Source organism: Cetorhinus maximus, chromosome 12 (genome assembly GCF_964194155.1).
Source record: "Cetorhinus maximus chromosome 12, sCetMax3.hap1.1, whole genome shotgun sequence".
Taxonomy (NCBI): domain Eukaryota; kingdom Metazoa; phylum Chordata; class Chondrichthyes; order Lamniformes; family Cetorhinidae; genus Cetorhinus; species Cetorhinus maximus.
Window position 1 is genome coordinate 70,240,019 of NC_135890.1, and position 21,052 is coordinate 70,261,070.

At 42.8% G+C, this 21,052-nt stretch overlaps 1 protein-coding gene across 1 annotated transcript in view; it reads left to right on the forward strand.

The window, feature by feature from the left end:
• The window catches only part of sfi1 (SFI1 centrin binding protein), a 105,301-nt gene extending 84,661 nt beyond the window's left edge, over window positions 1–20,640 (forward strand). Inside the window, exons 22-25 of the mRNA XM_078553843.1 lie at window positions 3,645–3,807; window positions 7,219–7,327; window positions 13,106–13,205; window positions 20,133–20,640. Coding sequence (XP_078409969.1) covers window positions 3,645–3,807; window positions 7,219–7,327; window positions 13,106–13,205; window positions 20,133–20,240 — 480 coding nt within the window. The 3' untranslated portion in view covers window positions 20,241–20,640. The remainder of the gene's footprint in view (window positions 1–3,644; window positions 3,808–7,218; window positions 7,328–13,105; window positions 13,206–20,132) is intronic.
• The last annotated feature ends 412 nt before the right edge of the window (window positions 20,641–21,052 follow it).

Here is a 21,052-nt window from a genome sequence, read left to right on the forward strand (position 1 = left end):
TGGGAGGAGGAAGAAGGTGCAAGGGCAGAGACGCGGGAGATGGGTCGGACACGGTTGAGGGCCCTGTCAACCACCGTGGGTGGGAAACCTTGGTTAAGGAAGACATGTCAGAAGCACTGTTTAGGAAAGTGGTATCACCAGAACAGATGCGACGGAGGCGAAGGAACTGAGAGAATGGGATGGAGTCCTTATAGGAAGCAGGGTGTGAGGAGTTGTAGTCGAGGTAGCTGTGTGAGTCGGTGGGCTTGTAATGAATATTGGTGGACAGTCTATCACCAGAAATTGAGTCAGAGAGGTCAAGTAAGGGAAGGGAAGTGTCAGTGATGGACCATATGAAAGTGATGGAGGGGTGGATATTTGAAGCTAAATTAATATATTTTTCCAGGCCCAGACGAGAGCATGAAACAACACTGAAACAGTCATCGATGTACCGGAGAAAGAGTTGTGGAAGGGGGCCTGAGTAGGACTGGAACAAGGAATGTTCCACATACCCCTTGGCCTGCTGCAATGTTCCAGTGAAGCTCAATGCAAACTGGAGGAACAGCACCTCATTTTCCGGTCAAGCATTTTATAGCCTTCCGTACTTAACCTTGAGTTCAACAAGTTCAGATCATGAACTCTCTTTTTGATTCCCCTTTTTTCAAATATTTATTTTTTAATTTTTATATATACATTTTTTTCCCACTTATTTCTATTATTTAAAAAATTTATTTCCATTCATTGTTTTATCCGCACCTTTTAACCTATTTTGATCTTTTCTCCCACAGCGTCCCCTCCCCCCACCACACCCCCGCTATAACTCAGCAGGTTTTACAGCATCTGTGGAGAGAAAGAGTTAATGTTTTGAGTCCGGATGACTCTTCTTCAGAACTAAAAAGAAGTAGAAATGTGGTAAAATATATACTGTATAAGGGGGGTGGAACAGGTGAAGCTGGATAGAAGGCCAGTGATAGATGGAGGCAAAGGAGAGATTGCAAGAGATGTCATAAACAAAAGGTCGAAGGGGTGTTGATGGTGGTACTTAACATTGAGTTCAACAACTTCAGATCATGAACTCTTTTTTTTTCTGGCTAAAGGAGGTGCTAATGGTGACATTAAGAGTAGAAAGCAGGATGAGCAAGTGACAGATGGCCCTAGTGGGGGTGTGGTGAGGGGAGGGGACAGTGTGGGAGAAAAGATCAAAATACGTTAAAAGGTGAGGATAAAACAATGAATGGAAATAAAATTTAAAAATAATAGAAATAGGTGGGAAAAAACGTACATATAAAACTTAAAAAAATAAACATTTGAAATAAAGGGGGGGAACAAAGAGTTCATGATCTGAAGTTGTTGAACTCAATGTTAAGTACGGAAGGCTGTAGAGTGCCTAATCAGAAGATGAGGTGCTGTTCCTCTAGTTTGCGTTGAGCTTCACTGGAACATTGCAGCAGGCCAAGGACGGACATGTGGGCATGAAAGCAGGGTGGTGTGTTGAAATGGCAAACGACAGGAAGGTCTGGGTCATGTTTACGGACAAACCGAAGGTGTTTCGCAAAGCGGTCACCCGGTCTGCGTTTGGTGTCTCCAATGTAGAGGAAACCGCATTGGGAGCAGCAAATGCAGTAGACTAAATTGAGGGAAGTGCAAGTGAAGTGCTGCTTCACTTGAAAGGAGTGTTTATTTGGGCCCTTGGACGGTGAGGAGGGGGGAAGTAAAGGGGCAGGTGTTGCATCTTCTGCAATTGCATGGGAAGGTGTCGTGGGAGGTGGTTGAGGTGTAGGAGGTGATGGAAGAGCTGACCAGGGTGTCCCGGAGGGAATGGTCCCTATGGAATACCGATGGGGGGGTGGTGAAGGGAAGATGTGTTTGGTGGTGGCATCATGTTGGAGTTGACGGAAATGGCAGAGGATGATTCTTTGAATACGGAGGCTGGTGGGGTGAAAAGTGAGGACAAGGGGGGCTCTATCATGGTTCTGGGAGGAAGAAGAAGGTGCGAGTGCAGAGACGCGGGAGATGGGTCGGACACGGTTGAGGGCTCTGCCAACCACCGTGGGTGGGAAACCTTGGTTAAGGAAGACATGTCAGAAGCACTGTTTAGGAAAGTGGCATCACCGGAACAGATGCGACGGAGGCGAAGGAACTGAGAGAATGGGATGAAGTCCTTACAGGAAGCGGGGTGTGAGGAGTTGTAGTCGAGGTAGCTGTGTGAGTCGGTGGGCTTGTAATGAATATTGGTGGACAGTCTATCACCAGAAATTGAGACAGAGAGGTCAAGGAAAGGAAGGGAGGTGTCAGTGATGGACCATGTGAAAGTGATGGAGGGGTGGAAATTGGAAGCTAATTTAATACATTTTCCAGGCCCGGACGAGAGCGTGAAACAACACTGAAGCAGTCATCGATGTACCGGAGAAAGAGTTGTGGAAGGGGGCCTGAGTAGGACTGGAACAAGGAATGTTCCACATACCCCTTGGCCTGCTGCAATGTTCCAGTGAAGCTCAACGCGAACTGGAGGAACAGCACCTCATTTTCCGAACAAGCATTATACAGCCTTCCGTACTTAACCTTGAGTTCAACAAGTTCAGATCATGAACTCTCTTTTTGATCCCCCTTTTTTCAAATATTTATTTTTTAAGTTTTATATATACATTTTTTCCGACCCTTTCTATTGTTTTTAAAATTTATTTCCATTCATTGTTTTATCCCCACCTTTTCACCTATTTTGATCTTTTACCCCACACCATTTTGTCCCCCCACCACACCCCCACTAGGGCCATCTGTCACTTGCTCATCCTGCTTTCTACTCTGAATGTCACCATTAGTACCTACTTTAGTCAGTAGCACCACCATCAACACCCCTTTGACCTTTTGTTTCTGACATCTTTTGCAATCTCTCCTTTGCCTCCACCTATCACTGGCCTTCTTATCCAGCTTCATCTGTCCCCCCCCTTCCCTTAAACAGTATATATTTCACCACATTTCTACTTCTGTTTAGTTCTGAAGAAGAATTAAACATCTGGACTTGAAACGTTAACTCTGTCCTTCTCTCCACCGATGCTGTCAGACCTGCTGAGTTTTTCCAGCAATTTTTGTTTTTGTTTCAGATTTCCAGCATCCGCAGTATTTTGCTTTTAACTATATAGCTTTTCTCTCTTGCACACCGACAATGAGTTTGATTGTATCTGAAGAAAGGTAATCCCTGAGGGTCTCAAAGTAAATTGTTCTCTAATGCACTTAGTGTAAGCATTCCCAGTAGTTCAAATTATACTGGCTAGCAGTGATTTCCTGAAAGGTCAAGGGTCAACCTGACAAGCTGGACATTCAATCAATGGAGCACCATTATTGGATCAATTGATTCGCTCCATTGCAACCTCTTGAGTCATAGACTCCTGAATATTGAGGGGGAGTCTGAGTGATGTCCTTATCAGCCAGAGCTGTCTAGGCCAGACAGCTCTTAAAGATGATTAATTGTGAAGCATTTTGGGAAATATCTGAGACAAATGATGAGACACTGTGTAAGTTAGAGTTTCATAGGGCTTAGGAGCAGGAGTAGGCCATTCAACCCTTCGAGCCTGCTCCACCACTCGATAAGATCTCTTTCTGTTTGAGTTTTTGTAGGGGGCAAGAAGGGCAGTGGATCTAACTGAATGCTTCTGCTTTGATTTTAGACAAAGGTGGATCTGAACAGGCATAGTGACTTTGCTGATGTTCACCAGATTCAACAGGACAAGAGGATTTTGAGCAGAAAGTCGTACACAAATCCACAGTTGCTCTCGCCAGATAATTTCAGAGCCGGGTCAGGATGCTGTAACCTGGTTTTTCAGGACACGGGTAAATGGATAACTACCAGGAATATTTTTAATGAATAAAAACTTGTTGATTTTTGGATTAAATCAATAACGACATAAGCGAACCATCAAAATAAGCTGATATTCAGCCAACACAATGTCAGCATGACAAATTCAGTACTACTATAGCCAAAGTCCATCACATTATCAGCTTGACACTGTGGTAGCACTCTCTCTTCCAAGTTAAAAGATCATGGTTTCAATCCCCATTCCAGGATAAAAACAGAAACAGAAATACCTGGAAAAATCAGCAGGTCTGGCAGCATCGGCGGAGAAGAGCACAGTTGACTTTCGAGTCCTCATGACCCTTCAACAGAACTAAGTAAAAGTAGGAAAGGGGTGAAATATAAGCTGGTTTGAGGGTGGGGGGGGTGTTGGGACAAGCAGCCAGTAAGTGAGGACAAGGGGGACCCTATCATGTTTCTGGGAGGGAGGAGAAGGTGTGAGGGTGATGCATGGGAGATGGGCCGGACACGGTTAAGGGCCCTGTCAACCACTGTGGGTGGAAAACCTTGGTCAAGGAAGAAGGAGGACATGTCAGAGGAACTGTTTTTGAAAGTGGCATCATCAGAACAGATGCGACGGAGGCGAAGGAACTGAGAGAATGGGATGGAGTCCTTACAGGAAGCGGGGTGTGAGGAGCTGTAGCCGAGGTAGCTGTGGGAGTCGGTAGGCTTGTAATGGATATTGAATAATGGAACTTCCCTTCCCTTCCTTGACCTCTCTGTCTCAATTTCTGGTGATAGACTGTCCACCAATATTCATTACAAGCCTACCGACTCCCACAGCTAGCTCGACTACAGCTCCTCACACCCCGCTTCCTGTAAGGACTCCATCCCATTCTCTCAGTTCCTTCGCCTCCGTCACATCTGTTCTGATGATGCCACTTTGAAAAACAGTTCCTCTGACATGTCCTCCTTCCTTAACTGAGGTTTTCCACCCACGGTGGTTGACAGGCCCCTCAACCGTGTCCGGCCCATCTCCCGTACATCTGCCCTCACGCCTTCTCCTCCCTCCCAGAAACATGATAGGGTCCCCCTTGTCCTCACTTATCACCTCACCAGCCTCTGCATTCAAAGGATCATCCTCCGCCATTTCCGCCAACACCAGCATGATGCCACCACCAAACACATCTTCCCTTCAACCCCCCTGGCGGCATTCCACACGGATCGTTCCCTCCATGACACCCTGGTCCACTCCTCCATCACCCCCTACTCCTCAACCCCCTCCCATGGCACCTTCCCATGCAACCACAGAAGATGCAACACCTGCCCCTTTACTTCCTCTCTCCTCACCATCCAAGGGCCCAAACACTCCTTTCAAGTGAAGCAGCATTTCACTTGCACTTCCCTCAACTTAGTCTACTGCATTCGTTGCTCCCAATGCGGTTTCCTCTACATTGGAGAGACCAAACGCAGACTGGGTGACCGCTTTGCAGAACACCTTCGGTCTGTCCGCAAGAATTACCCAGACCTTCCTGTCGCTTGTCATTTCAACACTCCACCCTGCTCTCATGCCCACATGTCTGTCCTTGGCTTGCTACATTGTTCCAGTGAAGCTCAACGCAAACAGGAGGAACAGCACCTCATCTTCCGACTAGGCACTTTACAGCCTTCCGGACTTAATATTGAGTTCAACAATTTTAGATCTCGAACTCTTTCCTCCATCCCCACCCCCTTTCCGTTTCTTCCCCCTCCTTTTTTTTTCCAATAATTTATATAGATTTTTCTTTTCCCACCTATTTCCATTATTTTTAAATGTATTTGCACCCATTGTTTATCTCTACCTTTTAGCCCTTTTAGTATTTCTTCACCCCACCCCCACTAGAGCTATCTGTACCTTGTCTGTCCTGCTTTCTACTCTTGATTAGCACATTCCTTTAGATAATATCACCACCTTCAACACCTCTTTGTCCTTTTGTCTGTGACATCTTTTGGTTATCTCCACCTTTTACTGGCTGCTTGTCCCAACAAACCCCCCCCACCCTCCACCCCCTTAAACCAGCTTATATTTCACCCCTTTCCTATTATTACTTAGTTCTGTTGAAGGGCCACGAGGACTCGAAATGTCAACTGTGCTCTTCTCCGCCAATGCTGCTGAGTTTTTCCAGGTATTTCTGTTTCTGTTTTTGTTTTGGATGTCCAGCATCCGCAGTTCTTTGCTTTTAACCCATTCTAGGATGTGTGAATCCTAAACAAAAATACCTGGAAAAACTCAGCAGGTCTGGAGCTTTTTGCAGTTTTTTGCTTTTATCTATGTGAATCCTAATCTGGTCTCTCATTTCGGTAACCATTCGGTACTTAAGGGAGTGTTTCAGATAAAATGTTAAACAGAGGCTTTGCTTATTCAGGTGGAAGTAAAAGATGCAGTGATTCTGTTTTGAAGAAGAGCAAAGGGGTGCAGGGAATCTCTGTCCTGTCCATCATTACTTCACAAACAAAACAACCAACTTTCTGATTGCTGTTTGTGGGATCATGCTGTGTGCAAATTGGCTACTGCATTTGCCTACAAACCAACAATGCCTACACTTGAAAAGCAAAGGCTGTGGAACTTTGTAACGTGCCGAGCTTGTGAAAGGCCCTTATGTAAATATAAGCATTCCTCCCTTCCTGTTGTGCTCCAACCTTCGATATGTTGTTTCTGTGTTTCTCCCCGTGTCTGGATGGACACTCGGGTTGAGTCATGAATTGACATATTGATAAGGCTAAGAACAGTCCAGAATAAGAAAATTCAAACCAAACAAGTAAGGAATATGAAGTGCATTAGAACAGAGTTACCTGAATTACCAGGTCTTCACAGCTCCAAATGACCCACGATAATTTTATTATTCATGATTGAGGGTTTTCAACAGAGCAACTGGAATGGGTTTAACTACTAATGCGTGAATTTGTGTACTAATGCTTTGGTTCCTGTTTTCTTTCTTGAGTTAAAAGAAGCATAATGAATTATGAAGCTTCTGGCCTAATGAAGGAGTTGTAAAGCCAGCCTAAAATTAGAGCCTCACAGATTTGTTTGCTCCACATCAAAATCACTTCTTCACACCAAAATCACACTATTCTTCTGCATTCTGAGGGATTAGTGCAAACTGTAATGTGATGCTGATCCTGGGGCTTTATATAATGAGGAACTACATGCATCGTCGTCTATCTGTAACATCACAAGCACAATTCCATGTGCCCTCTAAACACAAGCGATCAGGTTAATCTAGGGTGTGTACAGAATGCCCAACATTGCAAAGAATGAAGTTAGTGTAAGTGATGTCTCTTTTTTTTTGGTGTGATGTTTTGAATATTTCCTGTGAAGGTCAGACTTCTTTTTTGAGGAAGAAAATCCCAACACTGCTTCAGAGTGCCACATGTGGTTAATTCTTTTTGCTCTTTCCCCTGCCCCTAAGATTCAGATGATGATTTTGATGGATATAATCAGCAATGCCAGCTAGAGGCAGAACTACAAGGAATACGTCAGGAGATGCAGCGTTTCCATGACAACAAACAGAACCTGAGGTGGGTTGTTGGGTAAGCTGTCTGATTTCAGCTCCTCTTATCACTGGAGCAGCTCAGCGACACACTGTGTAATCCACTTCTGGAGGAAATTTGTTCCCAGGCACCTCTGCCAGTTCAGATACTCAACAAGGATTAGTGTATTTGTAAGGGTAGTTAAGTTGGTCAGTAATTGGGAGAATCCGATGTGTTTGTTCTTCATAATTCTCCTAATAGTTAAAGCTGTGCTGTTAGGTTTCACTCTGAGTTGAAATCCAGGCTTGTTTGAACTTGAGCTAAGGTAGAATAAGAACAAAATGAGAAACAGTCATTCATAGAATCAGAGAATAGTTACAGCACAAAGAGGCCATTTGGTCTGTCATGTCTGTGCTGGCCCTCTGAAGGAGCAGTTCACCTCGTGTCACCCCCTTGCTTTTTCCTCGAACCCTGTAAATTTTTCCTCTTCAGTAAGAATGATCCAATTCTCTTTTGAAAGCCATGATTGAAGCCGCCTCCACAACATTCTCAGGTAATGCATTCCAGATTCTAACCACTCGCTGTGTGAAGAAGTTTTCCCTCATGTCGCCATTGCTTCTCTTGCCAATTACCTTAAATCTGCGTCCTCTTGTTCCCAAACCTTCCACCAATGGGAACAGTTTCTTCCTATCTACTCTGTCCAGACTCATCATGATTTTGAATATCTCTACCAAATCTCCTCTCAAACTTTTTTCCAAGGAGAGCTGTCCCAACTTATCCAATCCATCTACGTAACTGAAGTCTCTCATTCTTGGAACCATTCTTGTGAATCTTTTCTGCACCATCTCAAATGCTCATTGAAGCTCCTCTCTCTAGAACACTAACTCTCCCACTCCAAAGATGAACACTTAAAATCTAGGCTGACACTCCAGTGCAGTACGGAGAGAGTGCTGCATTGTAAGAGCTGCTGCCGTTCAAATGAGGTGTAAGGTGAATGTAAAAGATTCCATAGCACTATTTTGAAGAAAAGCAGTGGAATTATCTCTGATGTCCTGGCCAATATTTATCACTCAATCAACATTGCAAAATACAGATTGCCTTTTGCTCTTTGTGGAAGTTTGCTGTGCACAAATTGGCTGCTGTGTTTCCTACATTCCAACAGTGTGACACCACCATCTGCAAGTTCCCCTCCAAGCCACACACAATCCTGATTTGGAAATATATCACCGTTCCTTCACTGTCACTGGGTCAAAATCCTGGAACTCCCTTCCTAACAGCACTGTGGGTGTACCTACAACACATGGACTGCAGAGGTTCAAGAAGGCAGCTCACCACCACCTTCTCAAGGGCAATTAGGGATGGACAATAAATGATTGCCCAGCCAGCGAAGTCACATCCCATGAACGAATAAAAAAAAATTGTCAGAAGTATTTAATTGGCTATAAAATGCTTTGGGAATGTCCCGAGGTCATGAAAGATGCAATGTAAATACAAGTTTGTCTTTTATTTTTGCAGCTATCCTCATTTTGACTTTCACAGAATCACACAGTGCAGAAGAGGCCCTTCGGCCCATCGAGTCTGCACCGACATGTGAGAAACACCTGACCTACCTACCTAATCTCATTTACCAGCACTTGGCCCATAGTCTTGTATGTTATGACGTGCCAAGTGCTCATCCAGGTACTTTTTAAAGGATGTGAGGCAACCCACCTCCACCACCCCCCCAGGCAGCGCATTCCAGACCGTCACCACCCTTTAGATAAAAAAGTTTTTCCTCACATCTCCCCTAAACCTCCTGCCCCTCACCTTGAACTTGTGTCCCCTCATGATTGACCCTTCAACTAAGTGGAACAGCTGCTCCCTATCCACCCTGTCCTTGCCCCTCATAATCTTGTACACCTCGATTGCCCAATGTTTTTGACTTGACTAGCCTGCCAAATTTTTATCAGGCTTCATTGAAGAAGTTTTAAAACTATTTTTCATACATTCTTCTTCTCTAATTTTCTGGTTTAATATAAATTGGTTGGTTAACCTATTTGTACCATTTAATATTTTGTGTATGTCTTTGAGGCCCTCCATTAACTAGTTCCTTTCTGGACTGTAAAGATTGAGTGTCTGATTTATACCTCATCCCTGTTTGACTTGTTGATCTTCTCTGCACTGTCTCCAGTACATTGACATATTTTTGTGTTCCACTCCACATATGCACAGTGCTGCAAATATGTGATCTGATTAGTGGAGCTGAAATGATCAGAAGTTGCAGTAACACAGAGCTATTTCTTATTAAGTTACTCTGTAGTTATTACTTCAGTGTACCCTCAATATTAGTTTCCATTATCAGGTGTGATTGCTTAGTTCAGATTGATGCATTTAACTCTGGGTTCTATGCTTGCATGCTTCCAGTTCTGCTAGAGGTGTCAGCTGTGGCTCAGTTCATAGCACCCTCGCCTTTGAATCAGAGGGTTGTGGGTTCATGTCCCACTCCCGGAAAACCAAGAACTGTGATTGTACTCGAAAGAGTTGCAATCTGTGACTGTTGATAACTCGAAAGAGTTTCCAGTTCTGCTTCACCTGTTCCCAATGATTCTTTCATGATGATAGCTGACCCTACCAATTTCCTCCCTGACCTCCTTCAGGGCACATCCCCTCTGGTTTGGGATACTTGTTGGTTCACAGATCCATTAACATAGCAAATACCTCTGCCACGCTTATTTCAAACTCCTTTCGGATTGGGCAGATGTCTCACAAACAATGAGTAGCAAGACTGTGTGATCCTCTGATGAATACTTTTAGAAAACAGTTATTTGAGATTTTAATTACTCTGTTCAGTTTATGCAGCAGCATTAACCTTTAGAATTCTAATTTTCTTTCTAACCACGATCTTCAATTATAGAACAAGACAGCACAGTAGGAGATTATACAGCTCGTTGTGCCTGTGTTAGCTCTTTGATCTATCTAAATAGTCCCACTTCCCTGCTTTTGCACCTCAGCCCTGTAATTTTTTTCTTTTTTAAGTGTTTATCCAATGCCCTTTTGAAAGTTCCTATTGAATCTGCTTCCACCACCCTTTCAGTGCATTCCTGATCATCGTAACTCTGAATAATAAAAAAAAAATTCTCAACTCGCTCCTGGCCTTTTTGCTAATTATCTTAAATCTAGTTACCAATCCTCTTACTGGTGCACACTGTTTCTTCCTACCTACTATATCAAAGCCCCTAAGAATTTTGAACACCTCTACCAAATCTTTTCTTCTAAACCTCTACTGTAAATAGAACAATTCCAACTTCTCTAGTCTTTCCATATAATTGAACTCACCAAAGTTCCTTCGATAGCACCTTCCAAACCCTATCTTTTACACATCTATTCAAGAAAGGAAGGAGATAGAAAATAGGAAAGTATAGACTGGTTAGTCTAACATCTGTCATTGGGAAAATTCTTGAATTCACTAAGGACATAGTAGTACATTTTTAAAAAAATCATAGCACAATAAAGCTGAGCTAGCATGGATTTATTAAAGGAATATAGTGTTTCACGAATTTATAGAGTTTTACCATCTAGAAGGACAAGGGCAACAGACACATGGGAATACTACCACCTGCAAATTCCCCTCCAAGTCATTCACCATCCTGACTTGGAAATATATTGCCGTTCCTTCATTATCTTTGGGTCAAAATCCTGGAACTCCCTCCCTATTAGCAGTGTGGCCCCATGGGCTTGTGTGCACATGGACTACAGAGGTTCAAGAAAGTGGCTCACCACCACCACCTCAAGGGCGTTTAGGGCTAGGCAATAAATGCTGGCCTCACCAGTGATGCCCACATCCCCTGAAACAATAAATAAGAGTTCTTTACAGCTGGGACTGGTCCAGTAAATTTCCAAGGCACCCTGTCTAAAGCCTTAAATGTATACATTATGCTAGAAAAATGCTGAATATTGTGCTTCATATCATTTGACTTGATCTATTGGGCCCATTATTGCAACTGTTAGTGTCCTTTTGCCTGTCTTGGTGGATCCTTCCTTTCTTTTCATTGTTAACTTTGTACAGTCATCTTTATTTTTGCCTGTCTGCCTAGTTCCGTCAATTCTGTTCACATTTACTGTCCTTGGATGTGTGTTCAGTAAAGATGTACAATGCTGTGAAGATTAGTAGCAGACCAGAAGATTGGGAAAAGTTTAGAAACCAGCAAAGGATGACTAAGGAAAATAATAAACAGGGAGAAATAAGAGAATGAGAAAAAACTAGCAAGAAATTTAAAAATAGATAGTAAAAGCTTCTACAAGTATATAAAAGAGTAGCTGGAGTAAGCATCGGTCCCTTCAAGAGTGAGACTGGGGAATTAATAATGGGAAACAAGGAAATAGAAACTTTGAACAAGTATTTTGTATCCGTCTTCACAGTAGATGACACAAGCATCCCAAGAATAGTGGAAAATCAAGAGGCAAAAAGGAGGTAACTTAAAACAATCTCTATCACTAGTGAAAAAGTACTGGGAAAACTAATGGGAACTAAAGGTTGACAAGTCCCCTCTACCTGATGGCTTGCATCCTAGTGTCTTAAAAGAATTGGCTGCAGAGATAGTGAATGCATTGGCTATAATCTTCCAAAATTCCCAATCTTCTGCAAAGATCACAGTGATTGGAAAATTGCAAATGTAACACATCTATTCAAGAAAGGAAGGAGTCAGAAAATAGGCAAGTATAGACTGGTTAGTCTAACATCTGTCATTTGGAAAATTCTTGAATTCACAATTATGGGGGTAATATATTAATTAGCATGGCAGGAATGTGATGGGTTTTATGCTGTTGAAAAAGTGAGGAGGGGCAGGTGGAGCAAAAGAGGTCAGGGATAGGTTCAAGAGTGGGGGTGATTAAATGACAAAGGTATCATGGAACCAAAGGCAGAGGGAGTCGTTATGATACTATTAAAGAAAAGAAGAATTGGTCTAGAGTAGGTGTGAGTTGCAGAATAAAGGTCAGCACTGTCTGAAAGTAAAACAGCAGAATATGCTAATAGGATAAAGGTCAGCGCTGTCTGGAAGCAAAAACATGAGAACAAGATGTAGACTGGCACTGGTGGGGGAGGTGAGGGGGGAACAAAAATAAAAATTCAAAATAGAGGACAGAGTTCATGGTCTGAAATTTTTAAAAAAAAATTCATTCATGGGACGTGGGCGTCGCTGACTAGGCCAGCATTTCTTGCCCATCCCTAATTGTCCTTGAGAAGGTGATGGTGAGCTGTTGTCTTGAACCACTGCTGTTGAACTCAAATGTTGAGTCCAGAAGACTGTCAAGTGCCTAACTAGAAGATGAGGTTGCTTCTTTGAGCTTCACTGGAACATTATAGCAGGCCAAGGACAGAAATATGAACGTAGCAGCAAGATGGTGAATTGAAATGGCAAGCGACCGAAAGGTCGGGGTCATGCTTGCAGACTAAGTGAAGATTTTCCGCAAAGCGGTCACCCAGTCTGCATTTGGTCCCCCCAGTGTAGGGGAGACCTCATTGTGAGCAGCAAATACAATAGACTGAATTGAAAGAAGTACAAGTAAACCACTGCTACATCTGGAAGGAGTGTTTGGGGCCAGACCTGCTGAGATTTTCCAGCACTTTGTTTTTATTTCTGTATGTCCACTAGTTCTAACTCTGCTGCCTCATTTCTGTTTACATATTGTCAGTTCATTTCAGGTTGAGTGAATTCTCCCATTATTGCAGTTTATTTGTATATCTTTTCTGAGCTCGCCAGTGTATGGCAGAATGGAGGTAGCTTTATTCCACACCTAACTATGCTCCCAGGAATATAATATAAACGTGCTTTATTGTTTTTATAGATCCTGGCGGAAACAGGCCTCTGTGCTCCGAAATTGGCTTCAAGTAAATTCTGCAGATAAGGGAGAGGAAGTGTCAGAGATTAGACAGGAACTAAAGCAGGTAAATCATGCTGATTTAACAGATTCACAGGGGCTGAACTGAATGTGGTAAAAATGGTTACAGTTTCACAAACATTATTCAGTCACATGGTACTTAGAGGCAAGTATTTCAAACTTGCAATACTCTTGAATCCTGGATAGAGAGTTAGGGGCAGACAGAGGCAGGGATTAATCAGGGATAGTCAGCATGGCTTTGTCGGGGGAAGATCATGTCTAACAAATTTGATTGAATTTTTCGAGGAGGTGACTAGTAGTGCAGATGAGGGTAGTGTAGTTGATGTAGTCTACATGAACTTCAGTAAGGCCTTTGACAAGGTCCCGCGTGGGAGACTGGTCAAGAAGGTAAAAGCCTGTGGGATCCGGGGCAATTTGGCAAATTGGATCCAAAATTGGCTTAGTGGCAGGAGGCAGAGTGATGGTCGAAGGTTGTTTTTGCGATTGGAAGCCTGTGATGCATGGTGTACCACAGAGATCGGTGCTGGGACCTTTGCTGTTTGTAGTGTAATGATTTAGACGTGAATATAGGAGTTATGATCAGTAAGTTCGCAGGTGACATGAAAATTGGGGGTATCGTAAGTAGTGAGAAGGAAAGCCTTAGATTACAGGATGATGTAGATGGGCTGGTAAGATGGGCAGAGCAGTGGCAAATGGAATTTAATCCTGAGAAATGTGAGGTGATGCATTTTGGGAGGACTAACACGGCAAGGGAATACACAATGAATGGTAGGACCCTAGGAAGTACAAGGGATCAGAGCGACCTTGGTGTACACGTTCATAGATCCCTGAAGGCAGCAGCACAGGTAGATAAGGTGGTTAAGAAGACATATGGGATACTTGCCTTTATTAGCCGAAGTGTAGAATATAAGAGCAGGGAGGTTATGTTGGAGCTGTATAAAACACTAATTAGGCCACAGCTGGAGTACTGTGTGCAGTTCTGGCCGCCTCACTATAGGAAGGGTGTGATTGCACTGGAGAGAGTGCAGAGGAAATTCACCAGGATGTTGCCTGGGTTGTGTTTCAGCTATGAATAGAGACTGGATAGGCTTGGGGTTGTTTTCCTTAGAGCAGCGAAGGCTGAGGAGGGACCTGATAGAGGTATACAAAATTATGAGGGGCATAGATAGGGTAGACAGAAAGAAACCGTTCCCCTTAGCAGAGGTGTCAATGACCAGGGAGGTTTAGAGGGGATTTGAGGAAACGTTTTTTCACTGAGGGTGGTTGGAATCTGGAACACACTGCCTGAGGGGGTGGTAGAGGCAGGAACCCTCACAACATTTAAGAAGTATTTAGATGAGCACTTGAAATGCCAAAGCACACAGGGCCACAGGCCAAGTGCTGGAAAATGGGATTAGATTAGATAGGGGCTTGATGGCCGGCACAGACACGATGGGCTGAAGGACCTGTTTCTGTATAACTCAGAGCTTGTGAGGGTAGTTAACTGATCTCCCCAGGTTTCTTCTAGAGCCTCCAGTTCTGCTTGTGTCACTTGGGAGGAAATGTCTTTGGTGTTCTGGTGAAAAAACTATTCAAATTTCATGCAAAAAACAGACAAGGTCCTGCAATTAGCCTGTTGTAGTCCTAGGTTAAAGAGGAAGAGAATTAGAGCTGAATTTTGATTCACATTCACTGTCCTGTGAGGCTGCCTTGTTGGAAAGTCCCTATGTGTAGATATAGATTGAAGATGACAGTGTCCTTGGGGAAAGGCTTGGGCTACACGTTCTGCAGCACACCAGCTCTGAGGTACAGCTGGAACCTAGTGTCCACAGAGCTGTGTCTCAGCATGATGGCTGGGCTGGGTGTGGAGGAAGGTAGGAATAATTGGGAAATAGATTTCAGCCCTAGATTTCATTTTCTGCATTGTTGTTCATTCTGTGGAGCGTAACTGTTTTTTGTTTTGCTGGTGACAGCTGGTTGTGATTGTCCTTCCTCTATAATGATGTATTCAGTTTTTAATCCACTGTCAATTGTTGGGATTTGCTCTAATCCCTGTCTGTTAATGCTTGCTGTGGGCGTGAGGGGACACTGGGAGCAGGAGGGTTGGGCTCTGGTTTGAACCCTGTGCTCTGTTTCTGATCCAAGGTGGATTAGCTAGGCACGGAGAGCAAACTCCCTGCTGACTGGTGGCTTGGGAAGTGGTGGTGATGAAGGTATCTGTAGTCATGTCATTCCCAGCACACGTTCCAGGCCAAATAGGAAAAAATCTATTCACGGTGGATAACCCTTTACCTCCCCGGCAGCCTCAGTTCCAGCAACAGTTGGCTTGCTTACATTTCTGTAACTAGTGCGTCTTATTCTAGCACTGCAGGAACACGACACCAGGCAGCAAGAAATCCAACGGGCCTAGTTACTGATGTGGCAGCAATGCAATGAGGAAAATGTCAGATTTGTCATGCCGAGGTGGCCTATCTGCAACGACTTGCAGTTGGCTCACAATTTTAGATAAAACAGGGCAGTTCTTGATGTCTTTTAGATGGCACCAGCTGGTTCACATAAGGGGGTTTTAACTTCCCTGCATATTCACAAGCCTGAACCTTGGAGGCAAAACCCTGCCAATGGACGGAAAGTTGTTTGAAACCTGGAAAAGAGGTTATTGATTGCACATATGACCCTTCACGATGACAGAGATGCTGATGCAGTTGTACTGCATCCTTTGGATATTTAGCAGTTGCTTTCCGTATCTCAAAAATAAACTGCCTGCACTGAATCCTGCAGATGGAAGCCGCTCAAATAATTCACTCCATATTCAGCCTCTTCCAGAGACTGTGGGACTTAATCCAGGTTTAGGAAACATATTCACCTGATGACACCTGATACTATATCACACGAAGCGCCAGCTTTTTCCTAATTGAATCTTAGTGTTTGCCCACTATCATCCTAAGGACACTCAGTTTCTGCAAAAATTTTGGGTTAAAGTAGTTGGTATTGTTGCTGCACTCGGTTCCAGGTTGTGAACTCTTACACTCAGGATCCGCATATAATGAAGAATTTGAGACATTAGGACAGGATCTTGATGACCATTCTGACAAGGTGGAATGTGTTGGTGAACAGTCCTGAGTCACTCCAGGGTGCTGTTTTATTACATGGGGGAGTTTGGAGTCAATCCAGCAAGTACTCCCTTTTGTTACAGGGTGCATCAAATCACTTTGATAAACAAACTAGCTCACCATTTCTTTGGATTCTCTAATCTAAGGCCTCCAATGAGAGAATGCACTTAGCCTCTATACATTTACTAAATAATGTCTCCATTTGACAGATAGTGCTCTGATGGATCCATCTTGCTTGTTTCTGGATTCCTGCTAAAGGTTTCCCGTTTAGTCATCATACAGTTGGTATCTTGGTGTGTAGAGAATGCAGAATGAGGATATATAGTTCTTAACAGGATAGGTCTTCAGATGATTTGAATCCCCCATAAATCGTGCTCTCTTCTGCCATCATCTTGTGCCTTGTGACAGGAAGGGACAGAATGTACAAATATAAAAACAGCAGCAGCAAATAGGGTCAAAGGGGGAAAAATAGTAAAAAGGCAAAGTTAATGGCTCTTTACTTAAGTGCATGTAGTATTTGAAACAAATGAATTAACGGCACAAATAGATGTTAATGGGTATGATCTTATAGCCATAATGGAGACGTGGTCACAAGGAAATCAAAGCTGGAAACTAAATATTCAGGGGTATGTGACTGTTTGAAAGGGTGATGGGGTAGCTTTGTTAGCATGAGATGGACTAAATACAATAGCAAGAAATGATCTTGGATCAGAAGAAGTAGAATCCAAATGGGTAGAGGCAAGAAATAACATGGGGAAGACAACACTGGTGGGAGTAGTCTACAGGCCCCTTAACAGAAGCACAGAGAATAAATCATGAGATAATGAGGGCATGTAAAAAACGCAGTACACTAATCGTGGGTGACTTTAATTTTCATGTAGATTGGGAAAATCAAATTGGCAGAGATAGCCACGAGGAAGAATTCATGGAGTATTCCGGACAGTTTGCTAGAACAATATGTTGTGGATCCAACCAGGGATCAGGCTGTTTTGGATCTGGTAATGTGTAATGAAGCAGGTTTAATAAATGATCTCAGAGTAAAAGATCCTCCAGGAAACAGTGGCCATAACATGGTAGAATTTAGCATTCAGTTTGAGAGTGAGAAATTTGGGTTGGAAACAACTGTGCTAAATTTAAACAAGGGTAATTACAAAGGAATGGGGGCAGAGTTGGCTGGAGGGGACTGGGAAAGAGGTTTAGCAGTAAAGACGGTTGATGAACAATGGCAGACGTTTTAAGAAAATAGTTCATGACTTGCAACAAAGATATGTCCCAGTGAGGAAGAAGGATTCTAGGAAGGGGATAAACCAACCATGGTTAACCAAGGTAGTTAAGGATAGTATCAAATTGAAAGATAAAACATGCAATGTGGCAAAGATTTAAAAAACAAAAGATGACAAAATAAACTTTGAGGGTAAACTAGCAAGTAATATAAAAACAGACAGTCCAAAGTGAAAATAGGCCCCTTAGAGAATAAGGCTGGGGAAATAATAATGGAGAACCAGGAAATGGCAGAGGAGCTGAATAAATACTTTGCATCTGTCTTCACGGTAGAAGACACTAATAGCATTTCAAAAATATTAAATAATCAAGGGTCAAAAGTGGGGGGGGGGGGGGGCGCAATAATACAATAACTATCACTAGAGAAAAAGTACAAGGGTAACTAATGGGGCAGAAAGCCGATAAATCCCCTGGACCTGATGGGCTGCATCCTAGGATATTAAAGGAAGTAGCTACAGAGATAATGGATGCACTGGTAGTAATCTTCCAAGAATTCTTAGATTCTGGAAAGCTGCCAACCGTTATTCAAAAACAGAGGGAGACAATATAACTATAGGCCAGTTAGCTTAACATCTGTCATTGGGAAAATGTTAGAGTCTATTGTAAAGGATGTAAGAGCATTTAGAAATGCATAATATAATCAAGCAGAGTCAGCATTGCTTCATGAAGGGGAAATTGTGCCTGACAAGTTTATTAGAATTCTTTGAGGAGATAACAAGCAGGATAGATAAAGGGGAACTGATAGATGTAATATATTTTGATTTCCAAAAGGCGTTCGATAAGGTACCGCACATAAGGCTACTTAATAAGAGCCCATGGTGTTGTGGGTAGTATATTACTAGCATGGGTAGAGGATTGACTAATAGAAGACAGAGAGTTGGGATAAGGGGGGCATTTTCAGGATGGCAACCTGTAACTAGGGGAATGCCACAAGGATCAGTGCTGGGACCACAATTATTTACAATATATATTAATGACTTGGATGAAGGAAGTGAATGTACTATCGCCAAGTTTGCAGATGACACAAAAATAGGCAAGCGGTGAGGATGACACAAAGCGTCTACAGAGGGATATAGACAGGTTAAGTGAGTGGGCAAAAACTTGGCAGATGGCATATAATGTGGGAAAATATGTGGTTATGCGCTTTGGCAAGAAGAATAGAGGAGCTGACTATTATTTAAATGGAGAAAGACTGCAGAAAGCTGCAGCACAGAGGGATTTGGGGGTCCTCGTGCATGAATCACAAAAAGCTAGCATACAAGTTCAGGTAATAGGGAAGGCAAATGGAATGGAGTATAAAAATAGGGAAGTCTTGCTAAAACTAAACAGAATACTGTGAACAGTTTTAGTCCCCTTAACTAAGGAAAGATATACTGGAATTAGAGGAAGTCCAGAGAAGGTTCACTAGGTTGATCCCGGGTATAGAGGGATTTTCTTATGAGGAGAGGTTGAGTAGGTTGGGCCTGTACTCATCGGAGTTTAGATGAATGAGAGGTGACCTTATTGAAACATAAGATTCTTAGGGGGCTTGACAGGGTCGATGCTGAGAGGCTGTTACCCCTTGTGGGAGAGTCTAGGACCAGAGGACATAATCTCAGAGTAAGGGATCGCCTATTTAAAACAGAGATGAGGAGGAATTTCTTCTCAGAGTAGTCAATCTGTGGAATTCTTTACTGCAGAGGGCTGTAGAGGCTGGATCATTGTACGTTCGAGGCTGAGACAGTCAGATTTTTAATCAGCGAGGAAAAGGCAGGAAAGTAGAGTTGAGGATTATCAGATCAGCCATGATCTCATTGAATGGCAGAGCAGACGCGATGGGCCGAATGGGCTACTTCTGCTCCTACGTCTTATGAGTTTTTTGGTAGGTGGTTTTGACAAGCCTTGGGTGAAGAATGAACTGGCATTTTACCATGTGTCTGTGATGCAGGAGCAGGTACTACCAGAAATCTTACGTCAAAATATCATCCAAGGAGCGTAACGTATGGTTTCCTCAATGAATCCAAGGCTACATTAACATACATTATTCAATGAGTGAGAGCTCATATGCTTCATATATCAATCTTTGTATTTATTTAAGTTTGTTGGTTACATGGCTGACTTAAAATACTGATATATTTGATGTTTCTGCTTGAAATTGTGTAAAATAGGAATGAATGGAAAAGTTTTGGTTCTACTTTTAGTTAACATTTATATGCTGTACATCATTTAACGAGCGAGAGACTGGCGCATAGAAGTTGCAGGGTTATGGCCACTGGGTTTTGATTAACTTCCGCTTCCTTTAGTTCCGATTGATGCTCCTACATGACATCAGCTCATGGAAGGAATCACAGGCAAAAACCCAGTCTTGTGTATCACCATTCTGCAAATGAACCAACTTGGAGTTGGGAAAATTACTGGTTTCCAACTGCTTGGTATGGCAGAGCTGCTGTAATAGTCTGACTCTGCTTTCATCCAAGCATTTGTGATACAGATCTGAGTGTGCGAATTTCCTGCTTTTGATAATTTTAATAAACAGACTACAAGTATGTAGGATAGAATGATGGTTTCACAGTTAACTCTAGTGTGGTGAGTCTTAGAACAAACGTTTGTGTGTTCATTTTTAGCTGGAGATGGATATTGAAAAGCTTTCGAAGAAGCTGAGCAATGATGTGCCTTATATACAGGGTCAACTTGCCAGAGTGCAGGAGATCCGGAAAATCCTGACCATGTGAGAACATTCCCTACTTTTGCCTTTGCTGGCTCTGAAAAGCCTGGTCCATGTGATAACAGAAATAGTGCTTTCCCCTGGCAGAAGATCTTGCATGCTGAATCTAACTCAGCCTGCAAAGGATGGGAACTGGGTTAAACTTTGACCTTGTGATGCAAAAACAATTGAAGAAGCAAATTCTGTGTTTATGAAAGGTTTCCAATTGGCTTCACACAATATGATAAAAGATGTATGCACAGTGCTGACAATGTTGACTTTTCCAGGTTTTGTCAATTTAATTAATAGCAGAAGCCTGTACTTTAGACAGTTAGTTGTAACTACATTTTGTTGGATAACGTGTGTATGTAATCATGTAAATGCATTCCAAAAAAGAGGATTATTAAAACTTAAAAAGTCTGCAGTTTAAACCATTCCTTATTCTTCTCAACCTGCACAATTTACCACACTGCCTTTCCATCAAATCATAGCTAGAGAATTGCCTGCATTAGTTTCTCTTCCCATCCTTCACAATTACCTATGGAGTCCTCAAGATCTATGCTTTGGCCTCCTCTTATTTCTCATCTACCTACTGTCTCTTCAGTGACACTGAAACATGTCAGGTTCCACAGGTACACTTAACATTCACATTTGTCTCACTGCTGTCCAATATTCAGCAATTGGAGCACAAATTTTGAAAACTGAAGCCATTATCTTTAATCCTTGCTACAAACTCCATTCCCTCTCCCTAGTCATTGTCCAAAGCTGAGACAGACCATGTGCAACTGTCACATTTGACCCCAAGTTGAGCTACATGCTAACTTTGTTTCTTGTATGAGG